The following is a 22,601-nucleotide window of genomic DNA, read 5'->3' on the forward strand; positions in this document are numbered from 1 at the left end:
GCTCTGTATCTGTTTTTTCGTAATTTCTTATTGATGTGTGAAATTAGTGCTTAGATTGGATTACACTCATTTGTGGGCATCTTGAAGATCAAAACAACCATTGTTTATAAGAGTATCTCTAATTTGCTTGGTAAGCACTTCTGAGTTCTTTCTTTCCGTATACAGTTAGATACAGAATTAAAAACACCAATAAGAGTCATCTAGTCGAAAGTTTGTTCACCAAACACTAATTGATGCGAGATGTTTCACAGGTAAGAAATCCACGTGATTGAAGATCAAGGGTCAATTCTTGCTACATGAAATATTAGTCAAGATGGAAGATGCTCAGTCATATATTTATTAATTCTTTCTGGACATCATATGTGTCTCAAGAAGCTTTTTGACGTGAACACTTGATGTGAACACAGGTTATATGCTTTATTGTTGCTTACAAATTAGAAGTTGTCAAAGACTCTGAAGCAATTAGAGTCGGCTAGATAAACATGTAGATGACACTGCGCAAGCACATAAAACAGGCAAAAATGAAAGGAAAGGAGCAGCATGTGTGAGATGACATGTGCATCAAATGTACATACAATGGATCAGTGTCAGAAATTACACAACTCTTCAAACCCACACAGTCATTCTTCTCACCTTGGTGGTTTTGACTTTGTTGCCAGTGCTGCAGGACCAGCCAGTCAGGTCAGGCAGGACCTTACACTCCTCTCCGTCCATGCACGGATGCATCTGGCACCACCACTTCTGGGCTACGATGGAGGCTGGAGCAGTAAATGGAGGTTCAGATGCAAAGAAAGACAGCAGCTTACTGAATAGATCCTATGATATGATGAAGAGCACTGCGTTAATGGCAAACAAAAGCAAGCATAAGGTGGTGTTTACAACACAAACACACAAGCCATTACCTACACAATAACGCAGTAATACTGAACAGTAATGATTTAGTTGGTATCCACAGCCAACATGTACTGTTATTGTCCATAATAAGGGTATAGAGCATATAGCATATTTTTACAATGTAAATGCCACGAGTGCTGTCCGTGGTGCTGATCCTACTGCTGGAACGGCACTTGTGACAAAACACTGTGGTTGTGTTCAAACCACCAGTATCTCTGAGCAGTCGTGCACTTTATCATCTGTAATATGATTAGTGTGAGGAGCTAAACTGTATAGCAGTTACCTTTTTTTCATTTAAATCAGATTAATGTAATCCCTCAACATGGGATCTTAAAGCTTGTACGGAATGGGGGAGCCTGGCACCCACAGGAGACGCAAATGAAAGAAGGTAGAAGAGGGGAAATATGACATATATATATCTCATACCTAGGCTGCAAAGACTAGTACAAGTCCTTAAACTATCCTGGAGAAATCCAATCAGATGTGGCTCTGTTGTGCTGCTGATGTTTTAACGGGGCATTCAGAGGTCTTTGAATAAGATTCGAAGGTGAATTTCTCTGTATTTTGTCATTTGTGCAGATGTGTGAGTCGCCTCCTATAATTGAAATGAAATGACTGCTCATTGCCGAACTTCCCTTTTGTTTCTATAATCAGCTAAACACATGGCACATTTAGACAATGAGCCAATATTCCAATTGTGTAATGCAGAGAGCAAGAACAGGATTATGATGAAGCAATGCTATCAATTATAAAACAGCCTTCTCTTGAGCATTTGAAGCAAAAGAGACTAATGTTTGAGATCTATTGTATAATTTTTGCAGACATAAAAGCCCTCTCGGAAACTCATCGCTCTTGCAAAACACAAAAAAAATACAAAATATGGAAAGGACCTTCTAGAGTTTGATTCTTTCTTTTTATTGCTTTATTTTCTAAAATGAAGTGACGATTTGGTGTACATAGTACAACACGGCTTCAGAACTTGGCGAGATCTACAGTTAATCCAGTGGTAAAACCCAAAGTTTTCTCATGTCTTCACAGCTGACACTTATATCTTCCAGATCATCTGACCCACTGTCTAGACAGAAGACAGCCCGACAGCTGAGAATAAGTTCCTCTCTCCTAACTCATCATCCATCCATCCTCCTGTCTCAAGTGTGAATGCAGGGTGGGATAAAAGAGTGGACCAGTTTCCCCAACTTCATTAAACTGGTGGATTGATGGATTGATATTGTGATCTCTAGTGACTGTAGTTTCCGACAAAGGGAGAATTTGAGGTGATATTGGCAGGAAAATGGGCTTTCAATTGCATAATGCCAAAGAACACGGACAAATCCTCTCAAGCCTCAGGTAAGAAGAAAAACACTGTCACTGTGAGAAAGAGAGGGAGGAAGACAAGGCTTAAGAATAGGTGTTCACCAAGAAAACACATCTTTGTATTGTGGAGATGAGCAGCGAGAGGAACTGCGAGAGGCAGAGAGTGACGGGTGGAGAGGAAAGAGGCTGTTTGAGGACGACCATCACCGAGTTCAACGGAGAAAGGGGCCGATTAAATAAATAGAACAGAGGGAAGGTGAGTAACGAACTGAAGCAGAGTGGAAAATAGGCAGCACAAATGCAACAGCAGAGACAGGAAGACATGTAGGGAGACGCAGGAAGTCAACACAAAAGAACTCACAGCTATCACGGGGCGTAATGTTGAACACACTCTTATGATGCATGAGCTCAGTGGCAGTAAACGGTTCTAAAAACCAATGGCTGTGTAATGCTCGTTAATGTGGCCATTATGGTGTTGACGACGGTGCTTTGCACTGCAAGAGCGTTAATGGCCATGGCCTGTGAGTGCTATTATGGAGTTAGCGTTCCCTGCAGCTTATCTCATGCTACACTGGGAGGGGGGGGGGTGATAGGCGAGCACGACACATAAGCACCTGCCCGTCAAGTCAGAAAATGAACATGTGCCGGTTCAAGGCCTGTGATGTCATGGATAGTTCAGACGTTTGGGCAGCACTCACAGACAGGTTCTCAACAGGTCAATGATAAAAAGATTACAGAGGTGCTTAGTGTGTGCTGTGGTTAATTCTGAGGATCATGTTTTTCTCTGAGTAGCTGTGCAGAGACTGGTGGTGGGGGCCAGTCGGATTCACCCCTGTGGTGCCTTCAAGGTTAGCTACTGTACAGGTGGACTGCAAAAGTCTCTTTTTTTTGCACGATTGTTTCTGAGAGCAAAGCATTGGGTAACTTGAATTCTACTTTCAAGCAAAAGTTCAACATTTTTGGAAAAAATACGCGTATTTGCTTCCTTGCCAACGGTAAGATGAGAAGATCAATTCCACTCTGTACGGTAAATACAAAGCTGCCACCAGCAGCCGGTTGACTCTGTCCGAAGGATAACAAAGTCCACCCACCAGCACCTCTAAAGCTCACCAATCAAGAAGTCACATCTAGTTTGAAAAATTCATACAAAAACGAAGTGTAACATACATATACATAACATTTACATATCGTGGTTTACGGGGGATGTGTTATGTGTGAAACCACAACTTCTCGTTTTTACACTTCAGTCTTTGTGCAAATTAAGAAACTAGACATAATGTGTTAAATGGTGCGCCTTAGAGGTGCAGTTAGGGGGGTTTTGTTACATTTGAACAAAGCAGTTTCCCACTGCTTCCATTCTTTATGCTAATCTACGCTTGCTTTATATTTATTTTACAGTCATGACTGTTCTTAGATCTTCTTCTAATCTAACTCTCAAGATGTTGAAATATTAATTTATCAATTTACTGCTTCATCTCACCAACACTGTCACGACTCATACGCACGAGTTGTTAATCATCCACAGTCACACTGACCGACTCTTGAAGAGCAGAAAATACTTGAAAAGCATTATTAGCTCAATTGCTTTACAATGATTGACATTGATGGCTTTACACTAAAATGCTCAGCAAGTATGTGTGAACATGAATCATTGCTTTAAGTTTCCCTAAGTTCTTGATATTCTCCAGATAGAAATGTGTGTAACCACCTCGCAGCCTATCTGCTCTAATTGCCTCATTCTCATTAAGAATCTACATTTAAATTCACAAAAGGTGCGTATGCTAATTAAACAGGTTTACAGCTCAGGCAGACATTTCATCACAGCTACTATCGGCTCATTATCTGCTCTCAAAACGGCTCTCTTTTAAGTTCTCTCTCAAACTTTCAGAGCGGGATCATCTGAGAGCAAACCTCCAGACGGAGCTTTGCTTAAGGTGCAGGTGATTAGGCAACACCAGGGACTGAGGCTAATCTATTCCCCAGGTTCCCCGCCGAGTCTCTGGGGTTCTCTAAATAAGGCTACGAGGATGCCGACGGCTCTGTCTCTCCTCCTGCTGATCACGTCAATCTCCCGCAACATCCGACGAACGCCACGCACACCTTCTGACCGTCGTGGTTACAGCTTTTCATTTTTGTTGGCCGGATGAGCATTCATCCAAACACAGCCTCTGTTCATGTCTCCCTGCAATGCCGCCTGAATTGTCATTGTAATGTTTGTGACATCAAGTGGACAAAGTTGAAATTGCAGGTCTCCACAGCCACATGTTTAATCTGCGACTTTGTCAAATACTAAACACATAAATGGCAGTAATGACCCCTGTGACCAAAGATAAGCCTGCCTGCTAAACTATTGTGACACTTGTGTGTATGCAATGCCTTGTTATTTACCAATCAACACCTTGACAATGCCTGACGTGTTCCACCTCTGCAGGTGTGTCCCCCCCCCCATGACAAAAACGTGATAAATAACATTTCTTTGGGTGGAAAAAAAGGTGCAAAAGAACTGTGGCATTAGATCAGCATCACTTACTCTACCATCATGTGATGTAATTGATTACGCCACCAACTATGAGTTCATGTTCAAAGAGACCTCCTTCACCTGGAACCCTTTCATGTAAAGTCACATGATGAAGAATAATAGATTAGCCTTTAAAATAAGAAAAATACGAATTCCCTGGCTACATATCCCATTGTTTGATGTAAGGCAGGCCATACAAATACAATAACTGCACTCAGGCTTGTGTCTTTTAGAGTGCCCATTAATACTTCACGAAGGCACCGCCTGAACTCACTCTATGGAGCAACACAAGCTGCAACAGGGAGTTTACTTTTACTTTGCATGTGCGCACGTGCCTGTTGTGCACATATGAAACGCCTTTGTGTTTTTTGTGTGTGTACATGTATGTAGTCCCCACTGGGCAGTAAGTGTCAAGCGTAAAAGCACAATCACAAGCAGCCCCGTGCCCTTGCTCCCAGGTCATTACTATTTAAAGGGAATATGATGTACACACACACACACACAAGAAGTTGGGGATGGACCCAGAGGTATGGATACCCTCAGGCATTGTAACTGTTCCACTCAGTGATCCTGGAGTGCAAAAGCAGTTGGAGAGAGGCATCCATCTCTTTCTAAAATGATTTACTAACACACTGTATCTCTGTTGCCAGGGCTCACACAGCCATGCCAGCACATCCAGGTATGCATGACGAGAAAACACAAGCGGAAAAAAATGGTGTGGAAAAACTGTCAGAAAAAGATGCAGAGGGAACAGTTACAGACTGCCGGAACAGACTGGCAAAATGACAAAGCGTGATATTATAGAGCAGATATTATAGTAAACAACAGCAGGTTGATGTGTGCTAAAGCACTAAACTAGATTTGCCAATTATTGAAACCTAGTTTCAGACCTCAGCAAATGAGTAAATCCACTCATGCATTGTTTTTATCAGGTCGCTGTGCTCCATCTTTCTCCACCAACACATTTAAATGATTTAAAGTCCTCTTTCAACTGATTCTCAGAAAACTCTCAGACACACAAATGCCAAGTTGGCATGTTGTTCTTAGTCAAGGAACTTTCCACTTTTACTCAACATTCGGAGCATATTGTTGCAGTTACTATTTGCAGACAAAAGTATAGGGTTTCATTTAATGTGACGCATTGTTAAAGGTTAAAATACCAAGCAGTATATAAAGTGCTTCCATTTAGCCCCGCATGTATCCGCTACAACACTACACGTAAATGCGTTGATAATAATAAGTAACATTACATGAGTAGCATTAGATTAGAATGTAAGTCTCCTTATAGATTATTTTATACATTGCTGTACTGTTAATGACATTTAGTACAGAATATGAGTATTTCTTTCTCAGCCAGTGCACAATATTGTGCAACAACTGAGCAAAGGGGTAACAACCTGCATACTTTATATGAGGATAGTTTTATTTTTGGACTTGGCACGGACTTACGTTCATTCCCCGACCAACACAGTCCTAACCAGCAGTGTGAGCTTAACTACATTTGGCAGAACCCCAATTGAGACAAAAACATTTTATTTATCCTGAATGCTACAGCAGCAAAAAACAAAAACAAACAGTGGACACACATTTTGTCTGCACTCGGACAAGCTGTTTCTCCTAATGGGAAATCAATGAGACTTAGACACACAAGCGGACCCAATGCCTTTCTCTTGTAGAATATTCCTAAAACAGATCAACCTCTTTTATCTATTGTCAATTCTTCCTCTAAAAACTCATTACACTCCGATTCAGACTTTTTCCAAATCACCTCACGATTGACAGCGCTAACTTTTCCCGCCTTCCACTGATTCTAATAGAACATTTTGTTTTAAAAAGAAGTCTATTTCATGATTACAAATCCTGGAAAAGAATATTGTGAGGAATAAAGTTCTCTTGAAAAAGTTAGTCTCACGGTAATGGGCCCCACCGTGCGGCAGCCGGTAATGGGACCTGCTGCCATTTACTCCTCTTTCAGCCGGCATCAATAATGTAACTCCATTTACACGGTAGCTTTTCTACAAAGGTGGCTACTCAGAGAGGTTTGTCTCATTCCAACAGCGCGCAAGCCTACAAGGTGAGAGTAGCATGCGTGAACGTGTGCGTGTGTGTGTGTGTGTGTGTGCACAGTGTTGGATGAGGTGACAATCTTTGTAACTGTGAGCTCAGAGGTTAAGCATGACTCATGAGATAAGTGTTGCTGAGCACTGGATTTTGGAAGTGAGAGGCGGTGTGACTCAGAGGGGAGATCCAAATAGGAAATTGGAAAAACCTCATGACCAGTGTGATGGAAGAACAAAGCTGTTTTGCTTGTGAGATAATGTGGAGGTGAAAGAAGGAAACGTGACTGAGACCATCAAAAATAGTCCATCGTTGAACGACTTTCATTAACACAGCAATAATGTAGTAATAAGTGTATTAGCTTCTCATCAGTGTCCTTCCATCCTCTTAGCAAACTATATCAAGTCTTTGAGGAAAAGTGAACAAACAAAAGCAAAGCACCAAGGCAAAGCCTTTCCTGAGAGGTTAGCAAAGCTTCATGATTCCGTATTTATCCCAAGTTTCATTACAGAGCCAATCATCTTTGCTATGGTTGCCCGATTTTATCATTATCAAGCAATTGTTCTCATCTAGGAACTCATCAAAGAGGTTAAACAACAAATCTACCTCTTTATTGGGTGAAAATAGTGCTGAAATGATCCAGCAGCACTCTAGTCATTTGAATGGGAAAAGCACCGTCTACTGGCCACATGCAAGAATAGCAACACACTGGATGGGGAGTGGTGTGGAGAGTTGTGACTAAATATGGAAGGTGCTTGGACACAGAGAACATGCCTGCATCACAGGAAGTCAGAAGTGATTCACGCTGAAATGTAAACTCATGCTAGTTTCATTTGAAAGGAATTAAATGACTCACTAGTACAACTAAGAATCAAAAGTGGCCAATTAGAGTGAAAATGAAAAACAAGGATGAATGAAAATGAATCAACCCAATTGTTGGGCTTTGGGTCCTGGAGACCCAGGCCCTTGTTAACAACACAAACACATATTTAATATTGTTTTATCAGCTTGATACTTCCTGACTTTAACGTAATTGAGGAGAATTTCTTATAAACATGATTTTTAATTAATGACATGATAGATTACCCTTGTTTGGGGTCTCTGAGACCCGACCTGTAAGAAAATAGTTAAATACAAAATATTTTACGTTATCTATATCTGCGACTGGTGTTGACATTATTCAGCACTACTTCTCCCAAATCCCAAATAAGTCTATTTGGATTTCTATTAGAGTTTTATAACAGTTAGTGAATAAGAGGTCTAACAGGGAGTTAAACCCCAAAAGTAGGCAACGTCACTATGTAGATATCATAATTTAAATGTGAAAACGAACAGATATAAAACGTATATATATTGTTGGTGTAATTACAATACTTTATGGCTGTTTTGTCACCTTTAATAAACACGTAGACCCAGGTTGTGGTTAAGAGAAATGTTACCACTAAATACTTCTCAACATATTGGGTTTAATAAGGTCAGAAGAAAAACAACAATTGATGCAAAAAATCTCGCAGTAATTATTATTTTACAGCAGAATGCTCTGTGGGACCCCAGACAATGATGGAACACCGCTTTCAACAAAACAAAACAGGTAAATCATTACCCAAACAATTTCTCAAAGAAAATAACCCTTTTGTGATTATTTATCAAGCTAAATAAATTGAATTTCTTCTCGTTACCGTGCTATATTGAGTCTGCCAATAGCAGTGAACAAACTGAAGCTGGGGCAGAGTGAATTCGTTGTTTGTTTTGTTTTGTTGTTCCGTCTTGACAATTACCATGTCATTCATTCACAGCGTTAGCATGACATTGTGCTGGAAACTGTATTTTAATCAAAAATAAACTAACCAAAAACTGCAATTCTGATCAAGTTTGAGAACAAGCATCACTTCATCTCTGTCCACACAACTCATCAAAGTCTCTATTTGTATTGGTTTGTCAGTCATTCAGCTCTGTGCGAGTGTGGATTCAGTGTCCACCCCCCGGCTGACCTTAACAGTTTGAATAACCCCAGTGCTTCGGAGATGCACTGGCTCTCCTCACGTATGAGACAACTATGTATTTTGCTCTGGTAGGGGGCTAATACAGCGTGATAGGATCGGGGTTGGCCGACACTGTGTGTGTGTGTTCGTGATCTCAGCGGAGCGTCTGCGGATGATAGGGGTCAGTGACACTGCTTGTTTCTTGCTGGGCAGGAGCTCGCGGAGCGGACAGATGGGTGGAACAAAGGTCTATGAAAACGACCCGCAGCTTTCCTCTGTCTATCATCACTACAAACACACACACACACACACACAAACACACTAATACATATGCTTATTGTGTATGTGTGAGCAGAATTCCTTGGATGATGTATTTCCTCAAAAAATAACGTTTTTCTAGTGTACATTTGACATGTGCTTTCTAATTATTGACTCAACATCGTAAACAACATACTTTTTCTTTTCATTTCACCCATATAACATCGCTCCTGCCCAGGCTTGGGTTATCATTATATTATTCTTTATTTGGATTTTCCCATTAGTCTCCACAAAGCGGCATGTGGTCTTCCTGTGCTCAACGTCTTGACGTATAAAAGAGATCAGAAGAAAATGCTGTCTCCCCATCTGTCGTGTACTCAAGTGGCCCGTCTAGATATGAAATGGAACGCTGTCCCAAATAAAATCAGGGCTTTTAAACTGCAGTTTAAATTTCCAGTCATGAGGCCGAGGCAGTCTTGGTCGACAGCTGTCGTATATTTGCTTCTCCTTTCATACAGCACGGGGGAATAAGGAGGCAAGGAGACACTGGTGGCTGTGCTTCTATTACCTGCATTAGTGACTTTAACCTTTCATGTTACATGATCTCCTTGGGACATGATAAATCACTAACTGTTGGACCAGGAGGGAAGTGATACACAATTTTACATCATCCACTGAAAAAACAAGCGATTTAACTGCTTTTAAAAAGTGCATATTTGTATCAGAATGGTGGATATGTATTCATTGTCTCAATTTCAAACCACGGATTTTCTTCGCCCTCAGTGTTTAAACAATATTTTGTTGTTTCTTCCTTCTGATGTTTGTTCGTCTTCTCCCTGTCTCGCCCCTTGTGGGCTTCTTTACTGTGTGGCTTTGCTAAGAAGGACAAGAAAGGCCAGGTGTTATTTTTCCATCAGCGTTTCATGTTTTCGACCACCTTTAAAAGGGTTAGCTCTGTTTGTGCAAGAAGAAGAGCAGTGTCCTCCTGTTTTGTGCCGTAAGAAAATCAATTTCCACACAGGAATCTAACCTGGCAGCAATTCAAAATAAAGTGCAACCTATTAATCTTTCCTGCAGTGGACTCACTTATTTATGTCGTACTGAATCGGGTAATGATTTGTTTTAGGTGAGGTGATTCATGTAGCAAATGTAATGATGCAAGATGATGAAAAAATAAATTTGCCTCTTTGACCCGGTGAGATTCGGCAGTGCGTCAATCATTACAAAAACATGCGGTGCAGCAATGTCCATACATACAAAAACCTAATTCAGAATTCTAGTCATGATCAATTGGATACCAAACATTTCCAGCAGAATTATCCAGCTAGAGAATTGTGGGGGAAATGTGTATAAAATGATGTATGAGACATCTCAATAATGTCTCTTTGATTTAATGCATTTAATCTAGAAAAACACAGTGTTTGTGTTTGAATATTTCCTGACTGTATTGCTTCAATGAAGGGCTGGAACAGAATATACGGTATGTTTTCATACAGTGTGGAGCTTTAATATTAAGGGTATATTGAATGAATAACTAAGGGTTCAAGCACTGCAGTTTTTGTATTTGGTGCATCTGCAGCTGACCAACCAGACTTACAGTAGGCTGTTGGCTGATAGAGTCATTGTAGGTGATTTGTCCAACGGAAAAGTTCTCCTTCAAAATACCATAGCGCTGGTTTTCATAATACTTTCAAAATATGATGACAACGTCTGAGAATAGTTTTTCTCACTCACACACACACACATAAACAAATTGATATAAGGAACGCACATGTTGGCACCCGATACTGTTGATGTCTTATTGTGTGGATACATTTGCACCTTTGGGAGATGTCTGGAGTGTGGGGGATGCTAATACAATGCATCACTGGAATATACATGAATTGTTGTTTGTTTACCTTCCACACAGGAGGGTCTGGTTCTGGTGGTGCCAGCGACCTGCCCAGGGAAACAGGAACACTTGACGGTTTGAGAGCGCTCCTCAATCTTATTCTTATTACAGCAGCGATGGATGGCCACCACCTCACATGTCCCCTGCTTCACCTGGTATGAGACTGAGAGAGAGAAAGAGAGAGAGAGAAAGAAAGAGAGAGGAAAAGATGTGGTGAGTGGGATTATTTGCTAGAAATTCATAGGCTTTAAAGATGGCTTATTGGTGTTTTGACGGTTTGTTGCAGCAAAAGAATTGGCATTCAATTCAAATAAATGTGTGCTGCAAATAACAATCAAATGTACACCCCAGCAGCTTATCTGAGGATTAAACAAATGTGATGAATTATTTACTTTTGTATAAACTCCTCAATGTATTCCAGTCTCATACTCTTTGATTCATAAGTAAACACTCTTTAGTGATGATTTGCTTTTATTCTCAGCACAGTGCCCTCATTAACTCATACACAGAGGCGCCGCTGTTGTCATTCTGTGCAGGGGGAAAGAAACGTTAATAAAATAATAGTTTCTTTTGACTCCTTTCAGACATATTAAACCACTTGATCTAAGCAAAGAACAGACATGCACATATTATAAGTTATGTGGTAGAACAAGCCACTGGTAGGATATATATTTTTGGCATTTAGCCATCACTGCGTATGTTTATGTATGGGCGTGTATGTACAGAATGTCTGTCTGTGTGTGTGTGTGTGAGGGTTTTTTTCTGCATTTGTGTGTCTGTGTGTGTGATCCTCAAAGCCATAATTTATATGAGGATAATTGCTTTTCACCTGACACCTCCAACACACAAACAGCGTCTAATCTCCCATGATTATCTCCACACTTCCCTGGGGACCCTGGTCTGGTTCGTTATAATATTCTCTTGACAGTAATGGGACAGAAGTGCACGCTTAACTTAAAGTAAATTTGAACCCAAAGCTGTCTGCCCAGAAAGAAAATGAATGTGTAATTTGTAACATTTGTAACATTTGTAATGTTACTGAAACGATATGCTTTCCTACACGGACAGTCGTGTGTGCAGCAGTTTATGTTTCATCATCGTTACATCTGCCACATGTATGTCTGTTGACATTCAGCACAACATGTTAAGGATGCTAGGAGCATAATGTGTGAATAGGCTTATGTTCATGTTTAGAAGTGTTCACTTTATAAGGTTTATGCTAATGTTACATTTCACTAAGGACATTAAACACATAAAGCTCATAGGAAGAGGGCTTTGTGGCCTCCTGAAGGAAAACGTGCCGGCCACAAATGTTGGGGAAAATGTTTACTAAATCTAATCTTTGCTTATGGCTTCTGAACAGATTCCAGCTGCCTTATCTTGCCTCTCAAACCTTGTTGTGCACTCCTGAGAGTCTCTGGTACCGTTTCCCGAGCACAGCAAACCCTGCTGGCGACATTACTACCTATAAGCCTCTTTACAGCTCTGGAAAAACCTTGGTTATACTGTACCATAAGCCCAGATTTCATTTATGTACGTGACTTTACCCAGACTCCCAAACTTTTCATGCTCAGCTGAATGCGCTTTGCAGGCAGACACACAGCGTCCAACACAACGCACACACAGCGCACGCACACACTCTGTCGAGGGGTTCCATTTCTGCAGGCCATGGCCCCTCTCATCCTTTCTGATTTAAAGTTTGTTTGTTCTCTTCTCCAGAGAGCCCCATCAATGATCCCAGGCTCTCTGAGGGCGCCCCTCCGCTATCATCCCTCCACTTTCATTTCCCTCACTCCTCTGTCTCAAGCTCTCCTGAGGCTGGAGCAGCTGCCGGATAACCACCGCGCGCACACAAATATATAGCCTGCTGATCAAAACCTAGACTTTAATAAAATTGAACCAAACTCAATGGGACAAGAACTATCAGCATTGTGTTAAATATAACCGTAATGATCACAATTAGAGCACAGAGTTAACAATACATTTTTTATTTTTTAAACGTCAAATTTAAACACAACCAAATTGCCTTTGTTTTACTCCGACTCGTGCCCTCATTATTATTCATCTGTATTGAAAGTCACTGTTAGTACTGAGCGGTGACTGGGTAAGACTGGCCCTTTGTCTGCCCCCATCTCACAAATAGGCGGCTTGTTAGTGAGAAAGAAGGAGAGAAAGGAAGAGGAGGAGGAGAGGTAGTGTCGCAGGCAGCAGAGAGAAGAAAGAGCAGCTCGCCTCCGACTATCATAATGAGGTCAGAGGGTTCGCAGGTCTCCTCTCTTTATTGCTTACATCAAACCTGGGCCGGGCCTGTTTGTATTTGAGAACTGTAAAGCTGTGAAGATGTGTGTGCGCAGTGGAAGATAAACTCACCTGAAATTCATTTATGTTCCTATTTTGTGTCTGTCCAGCTTCGTATGCTAATTTAACTTAAGTGGGTATGGTTTAAATTCCCCCTGGTGTAACGTATAAGAGGTGACCAGGTTGGAGGGCCTCCGTTGGGGTTTTCTTGTGGTTTACAGTCACAGATTAATGAAAAATAGAGAGCTGAAGGTGCTTTTCAAGCAAATATTCAAAAAGCCTTTCTTTCATGGCCTTTTTAAAAAGACACTCAAAACTACTTCAGTGTGTTTCAGATGTGGCCTGTGTGGCCTTAATCAGGGAGCAGCACAACACTGCATGCAGGAACACATTCTTTGATGATCCGTTGCTTTAAAAAAAATATCATTAATTGAAATAAAATCATGAGTAAAATATAACACGGATGTGGCTTTTTGCATTTGACAAAATATTTCTGAAACGTCATCACATCACTTCACACATGATGGATGCTGAAGACATTAGTCAGACAATCTAGTAAAGGAATTAATCTCAGTAGTCTAAATGTTATGAGCGTGGGCTTGTTTCGAAGCAGAAATGTAAATCTTTGAAGGAGCGACATTTGCTATAAATTACACACTTGAGCATCCACGGTACGTAACCAATCAATAGAGGTTAGAGCCGTACAGAGTTTGCAGCCAAAATCCATGCAATGTGGGAGAAATGAACTCAAGACCGCTCATTCCTGAAGGCACATTCTCACAATGTTCCGAAGAGACATTTTTAAGGATACTTACAGGTGTGTAGTTTTTCTAAAAATACTTACCATTTCCCTATTTACCACAAAAAAATGCTGTTCTAGAAATGGGAAAGGGATTGTGTCAAAAATCTATAAAACAATACAGGACGTCAACTCCCCCTCATGGTTTTCTGTCAAACAGGCATGGGAGGAGGACTTGAATTATACACTCGGATGAGAGTTTGAAGCTTAAAAAGTTTACATACCACCCTTTTTGCATAAGACATGGGACATGGTCTCATCCAATTCATAGTACTACATCGATTGCTCCCCCCCCCCCCCCCCCCCCCCCCCCTCCGAGGTATTGGCCATAATATACCCTGGCAGTAACTCGTAAATAACATGTGCAATTGACTTGATTTTAGTGCATAATAAACATATTTCCATGTATTGTTTGTGTTGTATGATTATGCACAGATGTGGCTGGAGCATTTCATATTCAATTCAACAAGGACTATAGGAGCCTAAAGCCACGACAGCAGGTCTGTGCGTAGGCACAGCATGCCAACGCTGACGATGCTAACATGCTGATGATGAGCTGGACCAAAGTGGTGGGTCAACAGACAGAAAGATCGCTGTTGCTATTCCTCACACCTAGCTACCGTGGCCAAAAATGGAAGTTGTCAAAATTGTTTTCCAAATGAATGTACAAATTAGATTTTCATGTTTTAGTTACAACAAACTGTCCATGTTTCAGTGCAGCCATCCTAACCTGTAAAAAAGCAGCTGTCATACCACACAAAAAAGAAATGTCGCTGAGAAGTGATTTTTCAGAAGATGTTCCAGGAGTGAACAGCATAAAGTTGGACCAAGATTTGAAATAGTCGTGCAAAACCAGAACAAGTCCCAAACATCAGAAAAGTGGGCGAGAGTGCAGACTGAAATACTGCAGCTTCACTGTGAGCGCTCTCAGTCTGCACTCTGTTCAGAGAACGCTGCAGCCTCTCACAACTCATCTGCTTAAGATTCATGTGTTGAACAGTCAGCCTCCAGCTATATACACACAATAACAGTGTATCTAATGTCTCAATGTTGCCTTTAAACCATTCTGTTATGGCCATCTCAACGTAATAGAGCCCAGCACACACTGAGATGAAAAGACTTCTCAAGCATGGCTAAATGCTTTTATTCCCGCAGCAGGCAAAGGGAGGGTGGGGTGGGTGGGAGGCAAGGTGGCGGGGGGGGGGGGGGGGGGGGGGGGGTGGCAACAGTAGCTGGGCAGCCAACAAACCAAGCTACCTTGAACTGATGGGCTAGCCAGGCGATTGATGTATTCTGACAGACACAGGCAAGAAGGAGCATCGTGCAATCTATCAAAAAGCTGTGTCTTTCCCCCCGTCAATACCCGACAAGCATGTCCACGGCTGTGAAAGGCGAGATATCTAATCTGTTGGGAGGCGGCAAAGACAATGTGAAGGGGACATACTGTACGTCTCTGTAGGAACTTACAGGTGGGTCTCAAGAGAGCAAGATTACAGTGATCAGCTGTGTGGAACAGAGTTGGAAATCGTGTCAAACATCTTACCGCATCATTTATACTACAAATTAACATATTCGTATACTACACACTTGCTGAAACTCCTTTTTTTTTTGGTTTAAAATTCCAACCCTTCTTACTTTCTTTCTCTATTTGCCCTCTTTGACCTCCACTTTCCTAACTTGCTCCATCTCCTCCTCACCCTGGTCCTATACGCAGCCCATCAATCCTCCTGACATTATCAGCGTTTAACAGGCGCACAGGCTTCATGCTAATTATCACAACAGGTCGCTGGTACGGCTGAGTACTCCTGCGCAACAAATCTATCCCCAATAAAACCTGCTCAGGAAGGAGACATCTTATATGACAGACAGACTGGTGCACAGAATGCTCAAAAATCCACCTGCTTGGATGCACATTAGAGCTTGCTTATATTCAAAAGGCACATGAGTGTGACAGTATGACTTTTCATGCAGAAAGAGGCCGGTATGTTGTTCCTCACAAGAGCCAAGGAGGGCCCAATAACACTCGAAGAAATGTGTCTTTATGGGGATTTACGATCTCATGTGTGATCAACAGTATGTTGAAACAAGGATGAGCAATTGATACTAGAAGCTGAAAAATGGTTTGGTTCGCTACGCACTAGTTCCGCAAGCTAGTGACTGAACGGCTGGTCTCAGATTATCAAATTTCAGGCATTCAAACAAGAAAAGAAAAAGGGCATATGAGAACATTTCATTGTCCAAATACAAGAGAATATTGCGCAGAGCTGTAAGAGTAAAATAAATCCATTTAAGTCTGATGTTTATTCAAGAAACGGCACACAAGGTTGGAGTACATAATTGTTTGTGTTGCACTACATTCACAGCTCCTGGAATGCAATTTACTGTGTGACCTGCTGATGTGTAACAGTTATGAAATACAATAAAAGAATAAATGAATAGCAATAGAGATCTCATTGTGCGCTAAGGTATTTGGTACTGCATGTTTGGCAGTAGGTTTCATGTTATTCTACACAGCCTTGCACTATTTGTGAGAGGTACAAGCGTGAAAATGAGTTGACGATTTTTATGTGCTGAATGTTTTAGTGTTACAATAAGTAAGATAAGCTATTTCCTGTGAGATTGTGACGTTTTTATTTATATATGTTTTTAAGATGGATCTGACACTTGGCTCATTTTGTATATTTTATTCCCATGAGAGTGCTGCCAGAACATAAACAAGAAAGCAGATGCTATTTTTTCCGCGTCTATTTAAAGTGACAGCTGTCAGTCATATCATGTCTGCTTCGTTATTTGCCATTCATTCCATCCAGTCCCATTATAGATTTGTTTTTCAGGTGAGTTTCTGTAAAATGACAGAGCTCTGAGAATGACATTGGACCAATGAGACTGAGATTAAGGAAAAAAATACATATTTCCAGAGGAGGATTTTTTGACCTCTAGAGCCACCATGTGGCAGTAAATGGTACAGAAACAAATGCCTCACTGACCTGCCAACAGATCAGCAGTAAAAATACTTAAGTAGAAAACACAGAAAACATATCTAGCAGTCATAATGAACTGCCAATTATTTCTCCGCCTCTAACCGTTGCGTGTGTGTGTCTGTGTGTGTGTGTGTGTGTGTGTGTGTGTGCCATGTTGGTATTCACAAGTCCTTAACTTCCACCAATTAGAGTAAAACCCTCGAATAAAAAGCACCAGACGACTTGGGAGCGAGTCATTTTGTTTCACAGCGAGAGTGAAATAAGAAAGGGGCAGAACCCATGCTGACCTTCACAATACACAGGGCCAGCAATTAGTAGTGTCCCTGCCGTAAGCAGGCTGCCTCCTCTCCGTCAAAAGGAAACTAATACCATCACTCACTGCACAGACTGGATGCTGGTAGCATTTCTGTGGCACATAAAGGTCACCTTTCAGAGCACCAGCAGTGAGAGTGTAGAGACCAAGAGATAATTAAGGAAATTGTCATAATTAAATGTGAACAGGAGGAGGTGACTTGGGAGTCGAAGTCGAAGCGCAAGATGCTGTGACTCAGCAGCACAACTGTCCCTGTAGCCAGCCCCGATCAAATATTAATAAGACTGTGTTGGTCATTTTTTGGTTGGGTGGTGGCCTGTCTCCATGACTTATGGAAATTAAGGATAGAGAATAGATTTGTGGGATTAAATTAAGTCAACTATGGTTTCTGTCTTTTTCTTTCATGGATTTCTCAGGGAATAAGTGAAGTCGTGCTTTGGTTAACTGGTGGCCCTGCAGAGCTATGAATATTAATGTCGGCACTGACAATTTGTAGCCTGAGGATTAGAAGTCACGAGCCTACATGGCCTCTTCACACACCCTATTTTATAGCAACCCTAAATCACTAACAATTAAGCCGCTTGAGAACAACAGCATCAGCCCTGAACTGCTGGTCGTCTGCAGAGATCAGATCACACTCGCCCTGATCTATTTGTGTTGACAGCTCCTGACAGCTTAAGTGCCATTTGTATCTGGAAGGGCTCGATCATTCAAACAGGGGTGTGTTTGCATCCAAGCCCAAAACGAGGTCTCGTCTAGATTACATTATGTCACACTGAGGGACGGAGCAGATTGTCCCCGCTCAGCCCCCTCCGCCAGTTTCGGGATGACTCAGTCAGCATCGGGCTCGGGGAACATGTGTTGTACCTTTGCAGTGACAGTGTAATTAACCTCTTGTGGTGTCGGAAGAGGGGTTCAGAGTAAGACCTGGTGTACCTGTCGGTCCCCGATGGTTACGGCTGCCAGCGGACACCGGGTCAACGCAGAGCATCACCAAGGCAACGAGGAAGGCCACCTGCACAGGCCAAGCTGACCTCCCCCACAGTTTCATCCTGAGAGAGGGAAAGAGGAGAGAGAGGGGCAAAGAGGAAGCCAAAGGGGGGAGAGGAGGAGGAAAAGGGCATGAGAAGAGGTCAGAATCCCCCCCCACCCCCCCCCCCCCCCCCACCTAGGCAGAAGAGCACAGCAAACAAAACATATTGCGTCTCAAACAAGCAGAAACAACGTAAAATTCGAGCTGGCAAAGGTCAAAGGAAAAAATGACAGGAGAACAGAATTAACCTGAGGAAAATATTCTTCCAGCCAGCACAAACACATATTATGTGGGTAGAGCTAACTCACCCGCGGCACCACGACAGTATGCTACCAGCATCCTTTTATGCCTATTAGTATCACATTAGGATTAACTCCTCCAATTTCCCCCTGGCAGCAGACAATTACAAAAAAGTTGACTTTATGAGTCATGACAGGTCACAAAGAAACATGAGGCTCAGCTCAGAAATGATCATTTGTGGGTTAGGGCTGCGACTAATCGATATTTTCATCATTGATCAATCTGTTAATTCTTTTCTTGATTCATCGTTTGTATATAAAATGTCAAAAAAATTAGAAAATCCTCCGTCACATGACTTTGCCAGAAGTGACGTCTTTAAATTTGTTCGACCTACCTTCAAAAAATGAATGATATTCTGTTACCTTTTATGATATCAGCTGGAACGAGTGAACAGTTACTTATAACTGAAACGATAAATTATCAAATAGCTGCTAATTAATTTTCTGTTGATCAACTAATTGTTTCAGCTCTATTGCGTTTTGGAAGTTGTAATCAATCATTTAAGTTAATTTTCAAGCATAATTGCTGGTTCTAGGTCCTAAAATGTGAATATTTACTGCTTTTATATCCATACGGGTCCTCTATATTTGGGTTTTTAAACTGTTGGTTGGACAAAACAAGCAATTTGAAGATGTCAACTTGACTTTTGAATCATTTTCTGACATTTCATAAACTAAACAATGAACAGTTACAGAAAAAGAAAGACTTAAAATAATAAGTTGCAGCAGTAGATGTTTGTTCTTGTGTGCATCTGCGCGGGATGCCGTCTCACCTGTTGGTTGTCTCTGTCTTCTCTGATCTGTCTTCCACTCAGTAGATCCTCTATGGACAGGGTGCACAGGCCATGGCTGCATTCACTCGCACCTTAGCCCCCCTCCTGCTCTTCCTCCTACTTCTCCTCTTCCTCACCTCAAACAGAAGAAGCCCCTGGAGAGAGGAGGTACAAAGACACTCGGTCAGAGAGGCCAGTCTGCCCTGGGGTTCCTCAGTGGCCTCCAATGGCCTTGTATGAAGGTCTATACACACACACACACACTCACACACACACACACACACACACGCACACGCACACGCACACACACACACACAGGGTAGAGATGTGAAGGCCTAGATTCTGTTAGATCCATTGTTTACAATAGGCTCACCTACCCTCAGGCTGAATGTGATCCCCACTCTAGATCACTCACACTCATACACACACTCCCTCGTTCTCCGTCATGAGCACACACACACGGATGGACACACTAAAACAATATTTATAACACAATAAAACTTAAACCCAAAATGGGTGCACATGAGGAAAAACTTGCAGGAAAAAGCTTCATAGCTGAAACCTTAACCGGCAGCAAATCAGATGATTAAACAAGCCGTAAACACAAGTGGACTTTCTACACACACACACACACACACACACAGAGTGAGTACATTTGCACAGTGTTTGCCAGGTAAATTAAAACAGTGTCGGAGGAAAGCAGGAGAGACTCTCCCTAATTACAGCTGAGTGACAGCTTCTGATGCATCTGCACTTCTTCTCACTCTCGTTCATGCACACACAGACACACACACACACACACACACAACCACACATACAGAGTAAATTACCATGCCGCCGCCGAGTATGTCAACACACCTCTCTTTACAAAAGGACTAACTCTGCAAACTAAATGAAAGACAACAGATTCACATTAATAACAAAATGATCTCCTCTTGGAACCTTCATTATTCATCATGACTCATTGATATGCAGCTCAGTCCGCTGCAATGCTCAGAAACTTCCTGGGAATGTGTCAGCTTCATCCAAGCCTGATACCTCCGCTGAGCCATCAGTGTAGTGCCACTGCCCCCTGGTGGGCAGAAAACTAACAGCAACTGCCACGAACGAGTCAAAGAGCGAGAAGAGAAACATCAGGAACAAGCAAACCTTTCTACATAAGTGAGAACCTAGCAGGGCAATGTAGGTGAGATTAAGTTAATGGGATATTGTTTGTGTCTATTAGCAAAGATAAGTAACCTTTTAAAAACTGCATCAAGGAGTGACACGGGTCCGAGAGAAAGAAATAGGATCTTGAGAAGGGAAACAGAGAAGGTGAGATAATGAGAGGGCAGAAAATGAAGAGTGGACGAAAGGAAAGACTGGAAAATGAAAAAGCAAGAATTTTAGGAGCAGTGGGGAAATTAAAAAATAACTGTTTAAACATATGGATCATATATTATGTTATGTTGCACAGACACACACACACGGCAAAAAGTAAGGGATGTGTTTGTTTGTGTATTCTGAGAGTATTCTTGTGTTATGGAATCCTGCAGAGGAATGAATAATATTTGTATAATTTGTGCATTTAGAATGTATATGCATAATGTATACCCGTGTGTGTGTGTGTGCGTGTGTTTCATTCCAGTACAGTATGTGAAAGTGTGCATGTGCTGTGTGTGCAGTGTGATTAGGCATGCTGCATGGCAGCACTGTAGCAAATTTCTTATTCTCTTTTTAAAGGCTGGACCATGGCACGCATTTTTATCAGCTTTGTTCAGTGATGCACTCATTAAAAGAGCACAATAGTGCGTGTGTCTGCGTGTGTGTGTATGTGCGGTCTCCAGATGCAGCTCAGTCTCGTTGGGACGTCAGGGACAAAACGTCTCATCAGTCACAGCGGCGCTGTCACCTCTACTGGGTCTCACACATACAAACATAGTGATAAATAGGTTTAAAAAGACAAACAACAACACAACAATCTATGCTGATGCGCATGAATGTCAGACACAATCTCACACAAAACATCCATGTTACCAAGAAGTCTCAAGTGTCCCTGGGAGCATTCAGTTGAAGGAAGCGGAGGTGTGTGTGTGTGTGTGGGGGGCTCAGCTGGTCATCACTGCTGTGAGGAGTCGTTGGATTTGGCAGCAGTAGGGACAGGCGCACACACACACACGCACAAACATTAACAAACAGATCACAGACATGCTCAAGATTATCTGAGAACATCAAGTCTCGCTCTTTCTAAAATGATCCCTCCTACTATATAACCCAGTCACCACCTCATCTCTCCCTCTCTCTCTCTCTCTCTCTCTCTCTCTCTCTCTCTCTGTCTGTGGGCTGAAGGGCTGATTTGTGTCATTCCTTGGAGTAATCACACAGGAGTGACACGGGCGCTCATTGACATGCAATGAGACAATCCCACCTCGGCCACAAATATATCTGTGTGCCCTGCATCCAAACAGCATCATCTGCCAGCACTCTCCGAGTGCACATGCACGGTCACAAACATGCGCGCACAAAACGTGAAAACGCAAAATGATACTTGTTCATAAAAGCTCTGTGACCTTATCCGTCACATTGTGAAACATGTGTATGCTCTGCATCAAAAATATGTGAGACACTTTCTGCATGACGGGGGATGTTACTGACACTCTGCCGTTTGTCAGATTACATCATTTGTCAGGACGGTACAGGAAGTTGAGTTCAATAGGACTGAGCTTCTGTGAAGAATAGAAACAGCAACGTTACTTGATAACCTCTGTGCCACCTGTTTAGTGCGTAGCAGCATCCGTCTTCGGGCTTTTGTTGTTATCCCTGGTTTATCTTTCGTAAATCAATAAGTTATCTCTAATTGGAATAATTGCATTTCCTTAAGTGCTGTTTATTAGACTTTGTTATTGAAAATAACAGGAATGATAAATGTATTCTGTTTCAGATTGTGTGACAAGATGCTCCCGTCATCAATCTATGATTGATTTAGCCTCACTCGCCGCCTGAGGATGATGATGTTGGTCATTAGGTCGATCTATTTAACACTTTGGGTCAGAGCAAGGTTTCTCAACAACTACTCGCCAAATCAATAAATGTCTTAGGGTCAACGATGACTTTGGTGACCTTTGATATTTTGTCTACTCCAGGTAGGACGACTACTGTCTGAAAATGTATGAAACTTTGGGTGATACTGTACCCGACAAAAACGTTTTGG

The 22,601-nt window shown here is 41.8% G+C and overlaps 1 protein-coding gene across 1 annotated transcript; it reads right to left on the reverse strand.

Moving 5' to 3' along the window:
* Nucleotides 1–606: 606 nt before the first annotated feature.
* Nucleotides 607–19,493, reverse strand: tafa4b (TAFA chemokine like family member 4b; the record flags this gene model as incomplete). The annotated part of the gene is given in 5 exon segments (XM_079186352.1): nucleotides 607–758; nucleotides 10,923–11,078; nucleotides 18,198–18,358; nucleotides 19,412–19,422; nucleotides 19,425–19,493. Coding segments are annotated over 5 exon segments (549 nt in total).
* Between the last annotated feature and the right edge of the window lie 3,108 nt (nucleotides 19,494–22,601).

Source organism: Pholis gunnellus, assembly GCF_910591455.1.
Source record: "Pholis gunnellus genome assembly, chromosome: 3".
Lineage (NCBI taxonomy): Eukaryota > Metazoa > Chordata > Actinopteri > Perciformes > Pholidae > Pholis > Pholis gunnellus.